Source organism: Pinus tabuliformis, chromosome 2_2 (genome assembly GCF_031772625.1).
Source record: "Pinus tabuliformis cultivar Carrire ecotype Pingquan chromosome 2_2, CPIR1, whole genome shotgun sequence".
NCBI lineage: Eukaryota > Viridiplantae > Streptophyta > Pinopsida > Pinales > Pinaceae > Pinus > Pinus tabuliformis.
In genome coordinates this window covers 232,701,562-232,724,581 of record NC_142300.1, presented here as the reverse complement: position 1 = coordinate 232,724,581, position 23,020 = coordinate 232,701,562, and the positions used below count along the sequence as shown (strand labels likewise).

The 23,020-nt window shown below is 36.5% G+C and overlaps 1 protein-coding gene across 1 annotated transcript in view; it reads left to right on the top strand.

Moving 5' to 3' along the window:
- Positions 1 to 13,183: 13,183 nt before the first annotated feature.
- The window catches only part of LOC149192167 (nifU-like protein 2, chloroplastic), a 169,811-nt gene continuing 159,974 nt past the window's right edge, over positions 13,184 to 23,020 (top strand). The window contains exons 1-2 of the mRNA XM_089404493.1: positions 13,184 to 13,529; positions 13,707 to 13,824. Coding sequence (XP_089260619.1) covers positions 13,401 to 13,529; positions 13,707 to 13,824 — 247 coding nt within the window. The 5' untranslated portion in view covers positions 13,184 to 13,400. The remainder of the gene's footprint in view (positions 13,530 to 13,706; positions 13,825 to 23,020) is intronic.

Sequence of the window (23,020 nt, the reverse complement as noted above, 5' to 3'; positions counted from 1 at the left end):
TCTAACATATTTCTGACTCAACATGAAAGAATCAAACTTCTTATACCACTGCCGAGGCGACTGCTTCAGGCCATATAATGACTTCTTGAGCCTACAGACAAATTTCTCATTGCGATGTTGAACAAACCCTTCCGGTTGTTCCATATAAATTTCCTCATCTAAGTCTCCATGTAGAAATGCAGTCTTAACATCTAATTGTTGCAACTCTAAATCAAGCAAAGCCACTAATGCTAACACAATTCTAATTGGAACAATTTTAACCACTGGTGAAAAAATCTCATGAAAGTCAATACCGACTTTCTGAGAAAACCCTTTTGCAACCAGTCTCGCTTTGTACCTGTCTTCCGTATCATTCACACCCCGTTTCAGCTTGAAAACCCATTTACACCCCACAGTTTTCATGTCTTTCGGAAGCTCAACCAGATCCCATGTGCCATTCTTACCCAAGGCCATCATTTCATCCTTCATGGCTGCTTTCCACTTATCACTTTTCGAACCTTCTATTGCTTCCTGATAGCACAGAGGTTCATCGTCATTAGCAGTAAATGCAACAGAAGTGACATAATCATCATACCTTCTTAGTGGTCGTTTGATTGTTGTCGACCTCCTTAATGATGTTTCTGGCGCTTCCTCGATTGGCTGACTACCATCTGTAGGAACTTCTTGATGACCAGTATCTGAAACCTATTCATGATCTATACCTGAACCCTGTTCATGTTATGATTCTGAAACCTGTTCATGACTAGTATCTGAACTATGGTCATCATGACTATCATTAGAAATGCTATCAAACTGAATGTGCTGAAAATCAGATACATCATCATGTTTCAATCTACTATCTACATCTAACTGTACAAGAGAGGATTCATTAAACTTTACATCTCTGTTGATGATGATTTTGCGGGTAGTAGGATCCCACAATCTATATCCCTTTGTTCCAACACCATACCCAACAAAGATATACCTTTTCGTCTCTGGATCTAGTTTAGTTCGCTGATGTTTAGGCACTAGAGCATATGCATCACAACTAAACACTCTGAGTTTAGAATAGTCACAAGGGTGTCCTTTCCATACCTCTTGCGGAATCTTGCAGCCTATCGCCGTTGATGGAGATCGGTTTATCACATAACAAGTTGTTGCCACTGCTTCCGTCCACAACTCCTTTTGCAACCCGGCGTTACTCAGCATACTCCTTGCTCTCTCTAGAAGAGTCTTGTTCATGCGTTCAGCAACTCCATTCTGCTGAGGAGTATAAACCGTGGTCTTATGTCTCTCGATCCCTGCATCCTTGCAATAGCTGTCAAACTCCTTGGAAGTAAACTCACCACCATTGTCAGTTCTTAAACATTTTATTGTTCTACCAGTGCTGTTTTCTACCAATGCTCTAAACTGCTTGAAAACTGAAAAAACATCAGACTTTCTTTTCAACATGTAGACCCACACTTTCCTAGAAAAGTCATCAATGAATGATACAAAATAAGACGAACCACCATATGAAGTTGTAGGAGCTGGACCCCAAACATCGGAATGGATATAATCAAGTATGCCTTTACTAGTATGTTTGCCTATTTTAAACTTTTGTTTACTTTGTTTTCCAAACAGACAATGCTTACATAAATCTAACTTTCCATATTTTAGATTTGGAAGTAACTTGCAATCAGCCAAAATTTTTAACCCTCTTTCACTCATATGCCCCAATCTTTGATGCCATAAGTGAATGGAACTACTGTCATGTTCAGACACCGTAGACACATAATCTGACCCTGTACTTCCTTCTAACTGAAATAGATTTCCTACCTTCTTAGCTTTCATAACTAGTAAAATACCTTTGTAAATTTTCATTACTCCACCTTGAATTATAGTTTTATATCCATTTGAATCAAGTGCTCCTAATGAAATCAAATTTTTTCTTAAATCTGGTACATGCCTCACATCAGTTAATATTTTTGTTGTCCCATCAAACATTTGCAGTTGTATACTCCCAATTCCCACAATATTACATGTTACATCATTACCCATGTACACAACACCATCATCAATTGATTTATATGTCTTAAACCATTCTTTATGAATACACATGTGGTTTGATGCACCGGAATCTAACAACCAATGTTTACCATGATTTGACACATTAACTGATAATACTTCATCACTCATACCTGAACCAGAGGTCGAACCTGTATCTGTCGTATTTGCCTCCTTCTTTTCTGTCGAAGAATCTGCTTTAGAAGTTTGCTGTTGTCGCTTCCAACAGTCCTTCTTTAAATGCCCTGATTTGCCACAGAACCAACACTTTAGCTTACTCTTCTTCCCTTTTGACTTTGAACGTGAGTCGCTCGGCCTCCTGGAGTGTCTTTCTTTCGAACGACCTCTAACCATCATAGCTTCTGATGTAGAGGTTTCGGAATGCGACCTTCTCCTTGTTTCTTTCGATAATAAGGATGCAACTACATCATCAAACTCAATAGTTTCTGATGAACTAAGACTTATAGAAGTAACAAAATGATCCCATGATTCGGGCAACGAGCACAATAAAGTAATAGCTTTATCCTCGGATTGAATATTTACCTCTATACTTTGTAATTGCACAAGAAGAGTATTAAAAGCATTTAAATGATCAGCAATCGATGTACCTTCCTTCATTCGCAAACTGTACAACTGTCGCTTCAGGAGAATCCTATTGGTTAAGGATTTGGTCATGTACAGTTTCTCCAGTTTCGTCCACAAACCAGCAGCTGTTGTTTCCGACACGATATTAAACAGGACATCATCAACTAGACACAGTCGAATAGCACTTATCGCTCTTTCATCCATCTCGGCCCACTCATTATCTGTGATGTTGTAAGGCTGTTTGGATTTGCCCAACAACGCCTTTGCCACACCATGTTGGACAAGCAAATCGTACATTTTCACCTTCCAGATCTCGAAATTATTTTTGCCATTAAACTTCTCAATTTCAAACTGGGCACTTTGAGTTTTTGCCATCTTGTATCAACAAAAAAACACAATAATCTCCAAAACCCAACTTTTAAATACCAGCAATTAAAAAACTGCCTATGCCTTATATGCCTTTGCTATTTAAAAAAAAACTTTCAAATCGACTGCTCCACGGCGACCCATTTGTAAATGATTTTGCTCCTTTTTAAAAGACCAATTTTCAAACAAAAAACACCGAATGTGGTTTGCACTAAACAAATGAAACTGTTTGGAGCCTCCCTACGCAGCACGTAATTTGAATTGTATGCGCTACATCACAAATATATTCTACATGTACTCTCTAAGACGATACCTCTACACTCTTTGAATAGAAATTCTCTCACTCGAAGCTTCTCATTAGAAACGTTTCTCTTGATTGATATGCACTGCGATGAATTTCTTATTGAAATAAATGGATACTTCAACTCTTTATTGCGTTCACTTTCAAAATGGTGGCTCTAATGGTTTGATTAATATGACCTGCGATGAATTTCTTATTGAAATAAATGTATACCTGAACTCTTTATTGCGTTCAACGCACCAGGCACAGCGCCAATAACCAAACCACGCACCTCCACGCAGTTTGAACAGCAGTGTGTACCATTCAACGCACCTGCAACCTCCACGCGCGCTGGCGTTTCACCTCAACACACGCAGCAATCTCCAGCACTGGTCATACGCACCAGCAACCTTCACGCGCACTGGCGATTCACCTCATCTTCCACATGCAGGCTTTACTCAGCAGCTCCTTCAGCACGCAGACTCCAGGACGCCACGCACAGCAATTAGCAGCACCAACACTCCAACATTGCTCTGATACCAATTGTTGGAGATCAGATGCACAGCAAATAATAAAACATATACACAGCCATAAAATCATGCACAGGAAACACAGAAATTTAACGTGGTTCACCCAACCAATCTGGGCTACGTCCACCAAACATAGGCATCGGCAATCTTATTAATCAAACAGGAGATTACAAAGTATTAATCAATTCCTCACAAACTCTCACACTATAAAAAACAATTCGTATGGATACCTGTTTTATAGCAAGGAGAATCTAACTGCCTCATAAATCCTCTCACATCAAATTTAGGATGCATTAACTCCCTCCCAACAACCTGGAGCTAATCTAGCAACCAATTCCTATTGTTGTCACACATTAGAGATTTTTGCCTAATTTATGAAACAGAAAATCTCAACAAGATCACATCGAGAAAGAAGAAATGAATTCGACCATAGAAAATTTTAGGGGCGAATGTTCGCCCTTTGGCGAAATTAAGGGGTTTCTAAATTTTTAGTGCACGAATATTTTGTATCATAGCACATTTTTACAAATCACCTCAAATAGCCCACCTTATTTTAAGGGAGAGGGTAAAAAAGGTAAATTTAGCCCTTGACACTAGGAGTTACAACCTTCCATTCGCCCATTTTCAAGAATATGTTTTATTTAAGTGAATCCTATGGGCCAAATACCATATTTGTAAAAGAGGTATGGTAAATTAATAAAAATATAAATAAATGAGAGGTATGGTAAATAAATAAAACATTTTTTATATTTACTCCATAAGTCACCTTATTTACATGCAAGGGTGTAAGCAAATAAAAATATAAATAAAGTGGAGGTATGGTAAATAAATAAAACGTCCTTTTATACTTACTCAAAAGGTATGGTAAATAAATAAAAATATAAATAAACTAGACGTATTGTAAATAAATTAAACCTCTTTTTATATTTAGTCCATAACCCTCGTTCTATTTATGAAGGCTCAAGAAAGAGGTTTTATTTAAGTGAATCCTATGGGCCAAATACCATATTTGTAAAAGAGGTATGGTAAATTAATAAAAATATAAATAAACGAGAGGTATGGTAAACAAATAAAACATTTTTTTATATTTACTCCATAAGTCACCTTATATTTACGAACACTCAAAAAATGCGTTATATTTAGGTGAAACCTATGGGCAAAATACTACGGGACAAATACCATGGACTAGATTGTTATTAATACCATGCAAAAAAACATTATTAACCCTAATATTAGTATTAATAAAAATAAAAATGGCACATGGTATTGACCCATGGTATTCACCTGGAATGTAGCCTATTTAAATGGGGGAATTAAACCAGCATAGATCCATCTTTACTCTGGATCTACTAACCCCTGAGAGTTATCAAATATCGTGATATGCAAACTAGCATAGAGTGAAAAAATATTTAATCCCTCTCGGGGCTTGGTGGATTTAATGTATGTTAAACATTTTAGCTTGGTTAAAGTAAAAAATAAAATAAAATTCAACTATTAATTTTATTGATTTTTATAAATTACTAATAGTAATTTTTAAGCTCTATGTTTATGATAACCCGTGGTATTGACCCATGGTAATACCATGGTATTCATGTGAGCATAGACTATTTAAAGGGGAAATTCTATCATCTTAGATCCATCTTAATTCTGGCTCTACCAAGTGCTCAGAGGGATAAATAGATTTCATCCCCCTACGAGTGGTAGATGTAGAGTTAAGATGGATATAGGTTAGTTTTTATGATAATGAAGATATTAAATAGACTTAGGAAATTATATTGTAAAAACATCTTAAGGTGAATGGTTAAAGCATAAACATTGGACAAGTATATTTGTATACTTCTGTTTTAAACTGAAACAAATCCAAGGCTAAAAGGAATGGATTGATTGCACTAGTCATCCTTCTATAACTTTCCAACATATGCTGGAGTAAAAAGATTGTAATTTAGGTAATTTGTCTAACTGCAAACAGGAACATACTTGTGTATTGGCAGGGTGGTTACGAGGTCCCTAGAAGTGATGAATTTGAATTTTTCTTGGTTTTATATATAGTATTAGATTTTTTCTCATGCTTTCTGTGAATGACACGGGTGAATTTTATCCTACACCCACTAGGTTATTGATATGTAATTTCGGTAATTTTGATTTCAAAAGATGTTTTAAAGAAATGCAATGATTTCATTTGTGTATTCAATAAACACAATATTCTAATGGAATTATAGATTTGTGGTTTACCTATATAGATTCCATGGAGAAGTGTTAGTGGTGTGACATCAATTGTCCTCAAGCAAAGGCTTTAGTTTTACTATTTTTGGAAGCAAATACTTTCTTCCAACATTTTTGAGTTCCATGAAAATTTTGAAATTCCTAATAGTATTCAATTATGGGTTCAAGAGAGACGTAGTATTCAATTATGGGTTAAAGAGATCCACACTGAATGATCTATCGGCCTTATCTTCACTTAGTTTAAGACTATTCACTTAGAGAGCCTGCATGTGCCCCCACTTCAAGAGCATAGTAAAGTCATGTAGAACTTAGAGAAGCCATTTTTAAGCTTTTAGTGAAGAATGGAAAAATGTCTGGGTTCAATAACAACCAGTCGAGCATTAAGCTTCCAATAATGCTAGATTTTAACCTGGAGCACTTTTGTGATTTGGAGGAGATGCCCCCTCGTTTTTGTGACACATATTCAGTTGCGAATTGGACTATTACTAACTGTCATTTCCTTCGAAAGTTACCTGATAACTTGGAGAACCTCAACTCTTTAAGAATGTTAAGGAAGGAAAGAAAGTACATTATGCTAAGTTCTCTCATGTTTTTCAAGTTTTTCTTGGATATCTACAACGTTTTAGGTAGGAAAGTACATTCTGTTAATGAAAATTTGTCTTGATAGAAAGGCCCAATTTCAAATTCTAATGCTTTCAAAAAGCATTGTATAACTGTAATGTTTCTAAAAGGAAAGCATATTTTTTCAATTTGAGTATCATGATCCCATATTCCAACTTATTTTTCAGTAACCCATTAGGCTTTGTAGCTTTGAATAAATCCATGTCTTTTGATAAGATCCTCTTCCAAATTAGAACGCAGTTTCCTTTTGGCAATAACCACATACAATGTCTTGATTTTGTTATTGAGAAAATAGAGGTTGTGAAACAAGCTTGTGCCATACAAGGACTTGATTCATTGATTATGTATCAATTATGGCTCGTGATGTAACAATGTCTTGATTTTGTTGCTTGAAAATAGAGGTTACGCTTTACTATTTCACAGAATTTCTTACAATCTTTCCATAAGTATTAATTTGTAATCTCAGTCATTAACGAATGACAGTAATGACAAAGGTAATATTCCATGGTTTGAAGTTACCCTCTTACTAAAAATTTAAATATATCACCACAATTTAACTGTTAGTTAAAGGAATCGTATTTGATTTGTAAACAATTCATTGCTTGATTTATAGATTTTGATTTTTTCCCTTTTTTATTTTTTTCTCAGATTTGGTGTGAGATATCTTCCAATATTTGGGTTCCCTAGCTTCCCCACCATAGCTATGAGGTTCATATGCTATCATTAAATATTCTCAAAACGTTACAACTTTTCTAGTAAGTGTGCTTTGAAACATTGTTGTTGCTTTTCCATGGTGTTAATGCAAATAAGCACTACAACTAGTGCCATTATTTAGATTAAGTGCCGAAATCTAGGTGGTCTTGTAATGATGGAGTGATTGTTTTCTAGCTACTAAGGCCATATGCATTTTTATCTCTTATGTTGTCCTGAGATATTCAAATTCAGAATAAGAATTGAGGTCTCGTTTCCAATGTAGATTGCAGCCAGTTTCTTGAACATAATATATAGTAGATTATATTTTACTAATCAACTGTGGATGTGATCCCTCGCAGGAAAGGAAATTCAAAGTGACTTTGATTTCACATTGATTTGTCAAAACATCCACACGGAAAAGGAGATTCAAAGTGACACTGATTTCACACTGATTTGTCAAAATGGAGGCAAGAGAAAAGGAAACTTTGTATTCAACAATTCTCTTAATTTCATATGTACATGCATAGACATATTAGTAGAAAATTTTGAAGGGTTGCCTAAGTAATATTTTCCATTCCACTACATTCTTTATAGCTTGTAAATAAATAACTCAGAACAATTCATTACACTACTTGTTATTCTTTATTAATCAATGGTTAAGATTTTGATATTGAACTGGCTAAGATTTTTCTTCCTTCTATGAAATTGTGTGTTCTATAATGCTTCTTTTCCATTCACTATGTATAGCATATAAAGTGTGTCTAATGGAGTAGGAAGATTGGAAAGTCTTGTGATCCTTGAGCTATGTTACAAGGCAGAAACCCAACGGGGCAGGGTAGGTGCATCTCCACAAAGGGGTCACAAATACCAAAGTTGGTATTGGCTAGTGCCTTGAGCTAGAAAATTTCCTTTACCCTTGTATTAACAGTGAATCCGGAGAGGATTCTAATATTATCTTTATAAGATTTATATCAGTTAAGATTGATGAATAAAATTCATGAGACATGAGCTAGGATGTCCTTGCAAGGTGGTTGTTGATTATTGGAAGCTATGATGGCCATTATGTCAGGCTAGGTGGTCGCACTCCCTTGATCGTGAGCACGATTGTGATCAAGATGGAAGACTTTATAGTCTAGATTGATTGTTTAGCAGTGATAATTAGTGGGCTCATTCACAAAAGCTTCTATTTAACTAATCCTTTTTATAGAGTTGTTGGATTCAATTTCCAAAGGTTTTAATTACACTATAGAGTTGAGTTCTGAGAGATTTGTGATTCACAATGTTAAGTATAGCAGCTATGACACTTGAATGAAGACAAGCGTAGTAGATGTATCCAACTTTGTTATAAGCTTACCTGCATATTATAAGGGACTTGGTTGGCTTTTTTATAATTTTATAAACAAGTCCCATGTCGTGGAAATGTGAAAAAAAAACAGTGATATTGCCACCATGTGGCTCTTGTCATATATGGTTTTATACTTTTTCAAAAAATTCTCTAAGAGTTCACAATGCTAAGATTCACTAAGACCTTACAAAGTTTTATTATTTAGTGAAAGGCTCGCCAAGATCTTACAAGATTTTATAATTGACTAAAATATTCGCCATGCCTGGTGAGAGATTCGCCAAAAAATTATATATACATATTATATTATTGATAAAATCGCCTTCCATTTTTCCTATATACCATGGAGATTCGCCCATTTATTATACATATAAATTTAGGGGGGGGGTTCTTAAAATTTTCCCTAAATCTGACCATATCTTGTAATGCATTAGCCAGAATTACAACTCCTCAAACTATCAAGATAGAAGGACATATCAAGAAGAAAAATGTTCAAGAAGTGAAATATCACATCGAGCATCAAGAAATGAATCCGACCATATCTTGTAATGGATTGGAAGAAATTACCACTCCTCAAACTCTCAAGATAGAAGGACATATCAAGAGGAAAAAGATTCAAGCAGTGAAATATCACATCGAGCATCAACAACAAGTTCTCCAACTTTTAAAGGATAATGCCACTTTGGTGCAGAATCGAATGAAACAACAGGCAGATCAACATCGCAGTGAAAGAAGTTTTGATGTAGGCGATTGGGTATTTTTACGGCTACATATCAAGAAAGCTATTTATGAGAAGGAAATGTTGGCAATACTACATGCACTTAAGAAATGACGACCTTACCAAATGGGAAGACACTTCAAGGTAAAAATGGATCATGATATTCTTAAATATTTTTTAGAACAAAGATTATCTTTAGAAGAACAGAAAAAATGGGTCACAAATACATTGGGTTATGACTTTGAAATCATCTACAAAAAAGGGAAGCAAAATTTTGTTGCAGATGCACTCTCAAGAAAGGATGAGGATGTGGAAGCATTGTTTTGTTCTATTTCTATTATCCAACCAAATTGGATAAACGAAGCAAGGGATGAATGGAAGAAGGACGAAGAAGTGTGGCTACTCATTCAAAAGTTGTAGAAGATCCCAGTTCAAACAATATTGCCAGAACTTGATGAGGAAGGAAAAATCATATTGGAACCTGGAGCAGTCACAGAAACAAGAAACCGACAGCTACGAAATCGATCAATTTCAGAGTATCTCATCAAGTGGAAGAACTTACCCGCTGACGATTCCACATGGGAGGACAAAAATTTTATACGGAAGCATCAAGAACTACTCAAGCATTGAGGACAACACTTTTTGAAGGAGAGGGGCATGTTAGGTCCCTATACTACTAGTGTAACCCCTTATTGTTATTAGTACAACCCCCTTATTATATTGTTGTTCCCATGTAGTCCCCATATTGTTATTATTACGTCCCATAGAAGCCCACTATTGTTATTATTGTGCCCTTACATTATTATTGTTATGTCGGTTTTGATTATATTATGACTCCTTAGACTCCTATATATAGAAAGGAGGTCTTGTCATTTGTATCATTGAAGAATTGTTCATCTGTGTAATGTAAAGGAGGTTTCCCCCCCGAAGAGGCTTATTTCTAAGACATTGATCTATCTTTTCTATCTTTTTGTGAGCTGGTTTCATAACACACTGGCTCCTATGGTTTATTGGTCCTCTGATTATAGTTTTAATAGTTCCTTTTGTTTAACTATGTTGTTGTATGACAAGGACTAGAGTAACCAACCCGTTTATATGAATTTTTGTATATTAGATGCTTTACTTAGATGAGGTCTTAACAACCACAAAACTTTGAACCTATGATACTTGTCTGCTTTTCCTTCGGGGAGACCAACAATAGAAAAAAATTGGTCTATGTAATTCTTTATTCTCATAATATCAAGTGCCTAATGTCATAAAAAATGATAAAAAAATTATTATTATATAAGTTGAACATATATATACATGCCAAAGATAGGGAATCCAAACACTGATGATGAGGATATGAATGTGTAGTTGGCTTGTTAATATCACACAAGAGATATGAGTAAGAGATCACATAGTGTTTTGACATTATTGTACTTACCAACCATGACTTAATTGGCATTTTGGTTTAATTCTATTTTTAAATGTTTGGGACTTTAATTTTTCTAAGTTTGATGGAGATAAATGTACCAGTGAAAGAAAAAAGTTTGGGGGCCAAAATTGTAAAGGTTTTGCCATCTTCAGTCTGATCTATGAGAGGTGAGATCCTTTGTAAGTCTACTTGGAAGGGTATTCACTAGCAAGGTTGAATTATGTTAAGGATTGGTCTCTTTTATGTTAGCTTGTTCTCATTTTGAGTAGATGGTATTAAGATCTTTGTAGTTTTGGCCTTGTTTTTCTACTCCTTATAGCATTTTGGTTTTATCATTTGAACACTCTTTGGTCTAGGCAAATTTGACAGTCATCATTTCTTGTGTTTGCGGGTCTCTTTAGTAGATTGGATCTTCCTTGCAATGTAGTTAACTACTACTATCCATGATTCTAGTGGTTCGACATTCTAGGGGGTCACTGTGTTTTATTCTTTCCTTCTTTCCTATGTTTGGCTAGCCTCTTCTTTGGGGATTTTGACATCCCTCTCATCTTATCCATGTTGGCCCTTCTATCAAATGAGTCTATCACCCCTGAGTATTCCCACTTGCTCCTCTCTTTTTGTTCCTTACAATGTCACTTGCAACAACATGCCTTGCACTTTGGGGTCTAATAGTAGAAGAGGGAGAAAAAGCTCTAGCCCCCCCCTCAACCTCCAAATCCCAACAAGGGTAGAATGTTTCACTATAATGTATGTCCAATGCACCCCTTTGAGAGTCAGAAAGGAAGTTCACAATGCTGAAATGGAGGCTCATATTTACAGAAGATTCATATTCGATGCAGAGGCAGAGGAGGAGTTTGAAGGTTGGATTCCAGAAAATGGAAACATAAGAAGCATGCAAACTAGATACATGCAAACAATAGATATATACTGATAACTAAAGACCATCATGGGGAAGGTATTAGTTGAGCATTTTGAGGGTCAACAAGAAATTATGTTGAGCATAGATGAAATTCTATTGCATTTGAAATCGCTGGATGAAAAGGCCAATGTGCTTGCTAAACAACTAGCAAATTTGGAGTTTACTAACTGCACTAAAGATATAGGCCCTCATGAGACCATACATGTCAACTCTATTCTATTTAGTTTTGTTTAATTATAGCAACTTGACTATTATCACAAAGAAGAAATGTCATCAATGTCTTTATAATTTATTAGTCATTTTCAAATTATATTATCACACTTTATAAACAATTTATGATAATTAAAACCCTAATTTTATGCTACTAATTTAGTTTTCCTAGTGGCAAATAAGCCAACGCAAAAAAACAAAAAAAGCTGATGTACTTTTTTGATATGATATAATTAGAAATAAATATATATATATATATATATATATATATATATATATAATCCTTTTCAAAAAATATTTCTAAATCAAATTTAAAATCACATAATACTAATAATTTAATTTAAAAATTAAAATAAATTCCAATATTAAATTAATGTATAATATTTTTTAAAAATAAAAATCACAAAAAAATTATCACACAAAGAATTTATATTAATTTTGGATTTTAAAATTGTAAAAACATAAATTTTATACATAAATCGTAATAGCACAAATTTAGTAGCGAGTTGATTTTAGTGTGATTTTTTGGAAATTTTCCCATTGGGATTTTCCGGTCTAATTTCTCTAAAATCTGGCCAGAATTTGTTGAAATCACAAGCTTGATGGTAACCCTGCACAATTGAAGTGTCCTAAGGACTTTTCAGGGTGTTGAATCCATATATAGTCAAAAAACCAATTTAAATAACACAAATAAAAAATTAACCTCAAAGAAGTGTCCTAAGGACTTTTCAGGGTGTTGAATCCATATATAGTCAAAAAACCAATTTAAATAACACAAATAAAAAATTAACCTCAAATTTTTCTACTCGATTCTGACATAGAAAAATCCAAAAAATCCCACTAAAAACAACTCCCTTTAATAATTATAATTGTGCTCCTTCACCATTGTAATATATGAAATAATGTTGAAAATAACACTTGAACACCCGATCAATTTCCAAATTATCAAAGTTTTTAATTTAAGTAATGTTTACCTTTTAATTTAAATAATTTATCATAAAGCCTTTATGACAACATCTACCACCAACCGCAAAACATCATAATAAAAAATATACCTCAAAACATCATAATAAAAAATATACCTCAGAATTTGTCAAAGTGGAACCTAACGAAAATAAATATTTTATTGATGTCAACTAAATCAAAATGACACTACAAATAAAATATGTTTTTTATTTTTATTTTTTAAATTAGATCTCCACAAATATACGGCCCAAAGGGTATCTCTGCATTTTTGGATTACGTTAGGAACCACCAAAGATTGTTTGAAAAGGAATTTCATCTCATATCATATATTAAATATTAATTATTTTGGCTATGAAATGGGAACCTATGACAGGGTTCATATTCAGAGCTGAGCACGGGAGGTTTCATTTTGCTCCCAAATAATAATCAGAGACAGAGGTTTAAAATTCTGGTCTAGTGGTCCCGTTTAACCAGATTCAATTGGTTGTTTTGGATAGAAGAAAGTATGCAGGCCACCGGGAGCCATGCGCAGGTGGTACCTGTAATTACAGCTTCTAGCAATTTTCATTCCCATCCCCATGGATCCGTTTCTTCACAGCCTTCTTTTTTTCCTAAGCGGTGGATGATGTTTGAGGTTTTTGTACCTACATGCCCCTGAATTTGCCATTTTATTTTTCTTTCAATGAATTAAGTGTGTTTCTTGTGGGTCGGAGTGGATTCATAGCATAATTGAGTGTACATGTGGAATTTATGAAAAACGATATTAGATATTATTCAGTGAGTTTTTTTTTTTGTCGGTGTGGTGAAACAGAATTTAAGCTCAAGCAACTATGCTGTGGCGAAACATAATTCATTTGTTGAGGGCGAATTCAACCGTTTTGTTCGTTCTCGAAATTCACAGAGACAGCAACAAAGAAGAAGAAAACATGGTACAATTTACGATCCATGTTTTGTGTATTTGTGTAAGGTTTAATTTAAATTAATGAGTAATATTTGGTGCTATTGACATTTGCACATGATGGAACATAGAACCTGGTTTAGCTGCTGTCTCTCTTCAGGCCAGGCAGAGGTGAAGTCACAGGCTTTCCCATCTTCTCATCCTAACAAAATTGTAAGTGGGGAAGGAAGTGGGATAAATGGCCATCATATTGCCTTGCCTCTCATTCTACGGGTCTTTTTGATAGGAATTGATCCATCTGGTCATGACACTGTAGTTGATACAATCTACAATCTCTGCATATGCAAACTGCAACCTTAGATTATTATGGCATCTCCGAGTCTAGCCAAATGGTTGAAGTGGTGATTTGAACGATATAAACTGCACTTTTAGAGATTAATGCTATGTGGGATTCCGGTGGGTAAGTGGATACAGCACAATGATTGAAATTTTGTAAGTAACCATACTAATCTTTCAAACCAAGTGTCCACATGAGTGCTTAATGAGTACAACATCAACCCATGAGTTCCACTAGTAAAAAAAAGAAAAGAAAAACATTCAAATCAGTACCTTAACGCATTAGTTACTAGAAGCTTAGGTTATGGTTCCATGGAGTCTATTTCCCCATCTTCTACTTTAACAGTAGGCTGCTGGGCCAAAAAAGGAGTAGTAGGAGCAGGTTACTAGAAGCTTAGGCTATGGTTACATGGAGCCTATTTCCCCAACTTCTACTTTAATAGTAGGCTGCTTCGGCCAAAAAAGGAGAAGGTAGGAGGAACTAATCCCACAAATTCCCTGTGTTACTACACTCTTTCCCACTTCCTTGTACTTTCTAGGGCTGTGGAAGGTGTTACTTAATAACTTCATCCAACCTCCATAGTCTGTAGTGAAGATGGGGTTACAAAAAATGCTTATTTTTCAAAGTTTGCGGAATTAAAATCTGATATCACCAACGTACCCAACTCAGTGAGAGCTTTTTGGCGATATAAATTTCTCCTCAATCCGAGTTTTGGATCAAAAGTTATGCTTGTTAGAAATTTTGGCCTATTAAAGGAGGCCAAGTCATCACCAAGCGGCCACGTGGCACCCAAGTGGCCTTCACCTAGTCCAAGTGGCATTGCCATGTCAACTTACGGGGTCCACAAGCATTAGGCTGACAAGCCATTTAAACTTATCGAAGGAGATGTGAATTAATAATTGGTCTAAACATAAAACTCACAAGTGAAATGATTGCTCAAAAGGAAGGCTACAACCAAACTATTAGGCGTCCCACAATCCACTTGAGTAGGCTGAGTTATGATTTATAAATTGATTGTTAGGTAAAGGGAAAGAGAGGCTGAATACATAGTTCATTACTTTCATCATAGCGTTAACCAGTACATCCTAGAACTTATATCAACTAGAAACAGACAAGATAGTTGTAATTCATAAGTGTGGTGGAAATCGTCATAATCCAAGCATTCAACAAAGCCATAAATCTGTAAGGTAACTTGTCATTTTTAAATATAACAATAAATTCAGGCAATCATTTATAATGTTTAAGATATCTTACAATTATGCATATGACAATGAACTACATGGTTCAAACATACAATCTATATTCATGGGCACATAAGACAACTGGTCAGTCTTTAGCATGATAGTGAGTTTTAGGTAGTTACTCATGAACATACAGGATTACGCTTTAGTTAAAGCACAACATGGAATACCACAATCCATAAATCAAATTTACATACGTAATTATACTTATCTGAGTGGATTTAACTAGTAACTGAAGGAGGGACTTCTACTTTCCACTGTCCACCCAACCATAGGCTAAGTACACTGCAATCTCTCTTGTAGTTGACCATCCCTGAGCTAGATCCAAAGCTTGAGGAACTGCTTTCACAGGGGTAAATTCACACTAATGGATTGGTCAAGTTCTCTGGAGCTTCAAAACGTAGGGCTTCACTCAAATTTCAAAGGAATGTGTTACTTAGCTTCAGAGGATTGATTTCACTTTTGTAGGTGGTTTAACAACAGAGTGGCAAGCACTAGTGGTTTCACAACCAACAACAATCACCTAGTGGTTCACGTGGCTTAACAATGAACATGTAAGCACTGTATTTTTCGATGAAACTCTGCAACTACTTAGATGAAAACCGAAAACTGAAACTTAGTTTACTTTCACTAAGATACAAAGTTTCTTAACAATTCATATGCAGCGGAATAAAAACAGAGATAAAAACACATGCACAAATTGACACACTTATCTTCTCGGGAAACCCAACAGGTAAAACTTGCTTGCTTGATGTGGCTATTTTATTGATTGTTCTTGAGCACTTGGATCTATTACAAAGCAATATGTATCTTTGAGAAAGCGTTTTGCTTCTCTCTCAAATCTCAGTGGATACAATTGATCTTGGCTGCCATTAGAGAAATTTTGAGGTCTAAAATGGGCCTCCTAAGGAATATTATAAAATAATAGTGGAAATAATAAAATAAGATCAGATTACCTCATCAAGTTTTGGAGGGAAAAAAGAAAAAACTATTTTTTCAACTTATCTCCGTATGATTTTACTCAAATTTCGACCGGGAGCAATCATTGGATGCAAAATTTAGTTTTTCATCCAAGGAGTACCCATGTTGCATACTTTCGATGGACCCTACTACACGAAAAATGTGAAATACATGAAAAACCGTGATTACAATCACATAGTTTCATGTATTTCACATATTTCGTGTAGTAGGATCCATCGAAAGTATGCAACATCCGTACTCGTTGGATGCAAAATTAAATTCCGCATCCAACAAGTGCTCCCGCCCAAAATTTGAGTAAAATCGTAGGGAGATAAGTTGAAAATATGAGTTGAAAAATAGTTTTTATTTTTTATTTTTTTTTATCTTTTTACCTTTTTACTCCAAAAATGGTGAATCATCCCCCATGGTTGACATCAGCATATTGATACCTATTGGTTCTTATAAAGTTGATTTTTTTGTACATTTTTGTTTTGAGGCCCATTTTTGACTTCAAAATTTCTCTAATGCTTGATCACTACTTGATCTCTATTCCTGCACACAATTGATCCTCTGTTGCCTCCTTGACTTGCTCTACAAACCCTGCTCTCTTCTCCTTGATCTTGCGCACTTGTGACTTCCTATTACTTAGGACACAAGCTTTGTGCACAATCATTCTCCTATTTCCTAGAGCTCTTTTTCCTCCTATTTCTTAGGACAAAATTCCCACACTCTCCACATCAAGGCTCCTCTCACAAACTCGTGAGCCGTCTTGTCCCACAATCCTTTTGAACAAAACTTATGTATTCCTTGTGCCTTCATACTCCTCTTTATAGATTCGATCCATGCTAAATTAGGCAAGTTACAAATTTAGAACTTGAGTTGTAACTTGTGATTGACTAGTTAACTGAGTCAAACTAGTTCGCTCTCGAATCATCACTGGAGTTATAACTCGTCCTTCCTTCAATCAAAGACTGAAGTCCCAACTCGTCCTGAACTAAACTCGTAACTACCACCTCATTGTGTAGTCAAACTGATGAAGTCTCCACTTAACTGAAGCTCCAACTATATGCATGCTAACTTAATGACTATTCCAGTAAACTGGAAATAACTCATCCTAACTGAAGTCTAACTCATGAGCTTGCACTCATATTGATAGTGTTGAGAAATCAAGAGGGCTACTAAGGAAGTGATTTCTCTTATATTTGATAACTGCTTGTGATGCTCTTTTACTTTTTTGATTGTTAACTTCTTCTTTTATTATTATGTTGTTCTTATCATCAAGCAACTACCAAAAACACGAAGATCAATAGTACACAAGGACACAATATGTAGGCAACTAGCCAGGGCCAAAACCTCTCCTCTTGAGAGGAAAACCCACAAATCTCTTCTCTTCTTATAGATTCTTCAAATGACGAATTCTAAGACCTATAGACCAAGACCAATGCCCTTCGAAGCCCAAGTCAGACCTACCTGATGATGTGCTTCTTCTATCCAAGTCAAACTAAGTCAAATCTCTTCCAGTGGCACAACTTTGACCCCCAACTTCAAAATTTCGGCCTCTACTATAGGTCTGAAATTTTCGGCCCCTACAACAGTTGCTGCTTCCACATATGTGAGAGAAATTAGGGTTTCCAAGGCTTCCTTGCTCCTTTGCTCGGGCTGCTTCCTCTTCTATGGCTAGTAGGTGACCAAATAGACCTTTCTTCACCAATTTAGACCTTCTTTCTGCAACTTGAGAACTTCGATCTTGTAGTTGCAAAACCCTAGCCTTATCTTCGCACGTGTGAGAGAGATAGAGAGAGAAATAACCCAAAATTTCGACTTCCTTTTTCCTTCTTCCTTCGCTTACCTTCTTCTTCATCTTCTTCGCTTGGTTGATGAGTGAATGAGTGAGTGAGTCCATAGTAGGTCGAATGCTCTCTTATATACAGGCGTCCAAGGAGGACGACATGCCCTAATTAGGCCGACTTCTTAACTGCCAAGCCGACTTGGCCTTGGAGGGGTATTTTTTATACTTTGACTTGAAACTAATTTTCTTTACTTGTTACAAAATACCCAATGGGGTCTTTTACATATGACAATGACTCTTTGACTTCTTGACTCAATAATAAAAACCTAGAAGCACTCAATGGGTGCTTTGACCTAAAATAAAATGACCTTGAGCATGAAACCCATGCTACAAAAATAATAATAATAATTTTCTTTTTCATTTTACAATATACAAGAATCAAGAGTACATATGAAGACCAAACCTAGTTACACTTTTCAACACACTCCCTCTTAACTAGGGAGGTATACATAAGGGTACATAGACATTCTCATACTAAAGAGATTTCATAAGACGAGTCAGATTGATAAGCCATCTCATAAGCTATTATTTTAGCTTATCTCATTGCATCTCATAATACCAACCAACATTGCCATATAGTAAGGTCTTGACTAACAACTCTATCTTTCCACAGAATAGAGCACAATGTTGGGGATACAATGACTTACAGACACCATCATCATTGTCTCTTAAGGCACATACCCAATCCGGATGTTCACAAGGTATGTCCTTCTAGGACCATTCCTGTCTGGGATTAACACATTCTCAAGAAATCTCCTCTTCAACTACTCTTACCTATTGGATGCCCTATCTCATCCTCAAAGAGTATTGGAAACCAGATTCTTACCCAATCCTCCATTATTTCTTCACAAAGTGAAGACAAGAACGATGTGTCTATCTCTCCCTCTCAACTAGGGAGGAGATATCAACCAATCCAAGTTTGTCTCTCAAATACGCAATCTTCTTATTAGGAAGCGATTTTGTCAAAATATCAGCTACCTTTTCATCAGTGGAGATATACTATAGCTGCGACACCCCATCTTGCACCAATGTTCGTATGCAATGATACTTGTTGTTTATATGCTTCGTCTTTCCATGGAATACAGGGTCTTCAGACAACCTGACGCAACTAGTCTTGTCACAATATATAACGGTAGGGTCCATCGGTCCTTCAAACAAATCGGATAGCAACTTCCTCAACTAGACAACTTCTTTACTAACTTCACATGCTGCAGTGTATTCAACTTTAGTACTACTCAAAGCAATTTTTCCTTGCTTTCTACTCATCCATGAGATCATAGAGGATCCCAAGCTAAAACATCTTCCAGTAGTGCTTCTTCCATCTGTCTCACTGCCTCCCTAATCAGAGTCTGTATATCCTATCAATTGGATATCATTCTTTCTATTATACTTCAGGCAATAATGTATTGTTCCTCTTAGATATCTCAATATATGCTTGGCTGCTATCCAATGGTCATGTTTCGGCTCCATCTGAAATTGACTGAGAATATTTACTACAAAACAAATATCTGAACGCGTGTTCACAATCTACATCAGAGAGCCAACCAATTATTTATAACTTGTAGGATCCACAGGGCTTGAATCAAAACTTCTCAATCTCTTCAAATTTGTGACCATGGGAGTTGTCATAGGTTTGCAGTCCATCATGCCAAACCTTTGCAACATCTTAATCACATACTTTCCTTGACCTAGATATATTTCACTAGGTTCTTGCCAAACTTCCAACCCCAAGTAATACTGCATCATCACTAGATCCTTCATATCGAATTCTGTTGCTAATTGGCTCTTGAATTCTTGAATACGACCTTCCACACCTATTATGAAAAGATCATCCACATATAGAAGAATGATGACTGGTTCATCCTTCAGTACTTTGATATATAGGTTTGGATCAACATAACTCTTTGACAAGCCCATTCTTTGTAGATACGTGTCCATCTTAGCATACTGGGCCCTTGGAGCTTGCTTGAGGCCATGAAGTGCCTTCTTCAATATGCAAACATGAGTTTCTCTATCTTTTACTTCAAATCCCAAGGGTTGTTCGATATACACTTCTTTATCAATGGTACCATTTAGAAATGTTGTTTTGACATCCATTTGATGGATGTTCCATCCTGTTACCACTCAAACTAGTAGGGGATCCTAAGAGGGGTTCCTATAGAGCAACTATTAGGTCGAGGGCAACAATGGAGCGATAGCCCACTGTCACCTCAGCTAAGGCTCCTTGCTTTTTACAGACTTTCATTGATGGGAGGAGTCCCGGTATATGAGGAATCATGAGAATATATGGTCAATGATAAGATAAAAAAGTGATTCCTAGGCCTATTCACAAGAGAGACTCAACTAAATGGGTTGCTTGCTTTAGAAGCAAGGTGACAGGCTCTCTACGAAGGGCCTTTGAGGATAGGGTGTGGGAGTATGCTTTGTCAAGGTAGCCTCTAGTCTCAAAAGGCCTTATGGATGCTTGACTTTTAAGTGATCTTTGTGGATTTGGAGTCAACAAGTTGCGGGACCACAAAGGGTTAAGTGGACCCAAAATTAGGTCAAGGATATGTAGTTGATCAACCAAGGATATACTTGACCTAATTGGGAAAAGGAAGAAGATCAAAGAAAGAATCTTGCTTTGATGATTTAGTGCTATGATCCCAATGAGGTTACTAGCCAATGGGAAACCAAGGGCGAGAATTGATCTTCGAGTTGGGGCTTGAAATATCTCAAGATCCCACCATCGAAATCTTGTGAAATTTAGAGGACTACTTGAGGACACACCAACGTAGTTGTGGGCAAGAGATCGAATTCTTTTGATGGCTAAATCGTGAGAAAATTGATGCCCTAGGTGACCTATGGAGGCTAGGCCTAGGAAAAGAGGGGAAGGTGAGAGGAATTCTCTTTGAAAATGATCACTTATGGAAGGAACAATGCCTAATACTTTGGGGAAGATGGAGTCAAGATGAAATTTTCTGATTTAGAGGAACTACACCCAATCAAGGAACCTCCTAGACAACTTCACAAGGAAATTAGGGCATGAGAGTAGTTGCTAGAAGAATTTATACTTCAATTTGCAATAATTGATGACTTATCAAGATGTGTTCAATAGAAACAATCTCTAGGAACATTCACCTTTTCACATGTGATATAGGGGATGGTGCAACGCTACAAAAGTATACATTTCCACAATTTCGCATAAGTAGTAAATTTCAGATCTAATGTAGCAAAAATCCTAACAACATCAATGTATTAAAGAAAATAACAAGAATAGACATGAAAAGATTACTTACATGTGTAAAGAGTATATCCAATCACCAAAATATGCCAATAATGAAGCTCCAAGAAAAGAGAGAGATATCCAAACATCAAAATTCATCCATTACATCCAAAATCCTCCTCCAAAAGGGATAGCGAAAATCTCACAAGAGATAAGAACCCAATCCAAGTGATGATGATGAAAATGAATCATCTCACTTGTATTTATACACTCTCTAATGAATTCGATTTAGCTAAATTGGCCTAATTGAGCCCCTAAAATAAAATAATGTGCATAATAACAATACTTTTGGTGACAAGCACTCCAAATAGCTCAATAATGTAAAGATAAGCCTCTTAAGGGCTTCGAATGATCAACAGAGTGAGTCGTTGGGCCTTTGAGGAAGCCTAATGAAGTCCAAGGGGTGCCATGATGTAGAAATGGACTCCAAACATAGTGGACAATGGGTTGGCCCCTTGTTTTCCAAACATGAACTTGTGGTGCTCCCTAGTGGGTGTGGGGGCACAAGGACGTCCTCATGGGTCTCCAAATGGATCGAACATGCCTGTAGACCATTTGTAAGGGCTAGAGTAATGACATAAACCCTCCCTCTGCAACAGGAGACATCCTCTAGACCTTGGAACATTTGCTAAGTGTATGGTGCAACTATGGGGCCGACTGGCCATGGTGAACTAAGTGCATCATCCTCATTCCAAAGGTGGAACACGAGCAATCAATGAGTGCTGCTGGGGATCCATGAAGTAATATCTGCTATGGTGGAGGCCCAGGGCTCTCAACGCTCACCCTACAAGTGCCAATGTGGCCCTCTGGAGAGCTAGGACCCCATATATGGAGACCAAGCTCCAGATGAAGAACCACCTGCAATCTTGCATAAGATCCAATGCGTCCCCTTGCCCTCCAATACAACAAGTCATTAGAATAATCAAGTAATAAAGCTTACAAGTCACATAACCATTGGGGCACTTCATGGTGGCATGCCCTTCCATAGTGGGCTTTGGCATGTACAAGTGTCTCCAAGCTCAATAGGGGGGTTAACCAAGGGCCCTATTAGGTGGTTTCAACCTCTAAAGGGGGTGACATGTCCATGGTACATTCCTCAAGTGGTAGGTGGCAAATGATATAATAATGGAACGGAATGGGGATCAGGGGAAACATCCAGACCACATGCCATGGTGCAAGGGTAGCTATAATGAGGGAAGCCCACACCTGGGTATATGAGGTGTAGGAGAGAGCAAATCATGGTACATGAGTTACCCCCACCTTTGTTTTCCACCCTTCTTTGCATGCCTTTTGCCTTTAATTGTTTTTTCTTCATAACTGCTTAGGGCTCCAAAGGATGAGAGCATGATGTGTAATATGTAGCAGTGGATACCCCCTTAAGGTGGGGCAATTCATCGCCCACCAGGGGTTGGAACAATCATGGGTTCCTTAATGATGAGGGGGCTCATCTAGGGCCCATAGGAACTAGGGTGATGGCCATGGACAAGGGGTATAGCTCATGTTTGGCTTTTGCCCACATGCTAAATTTGTGTGTCTCGTCTTTTGCATTTTGTGGTACATTTCTTGTTGAGAGTG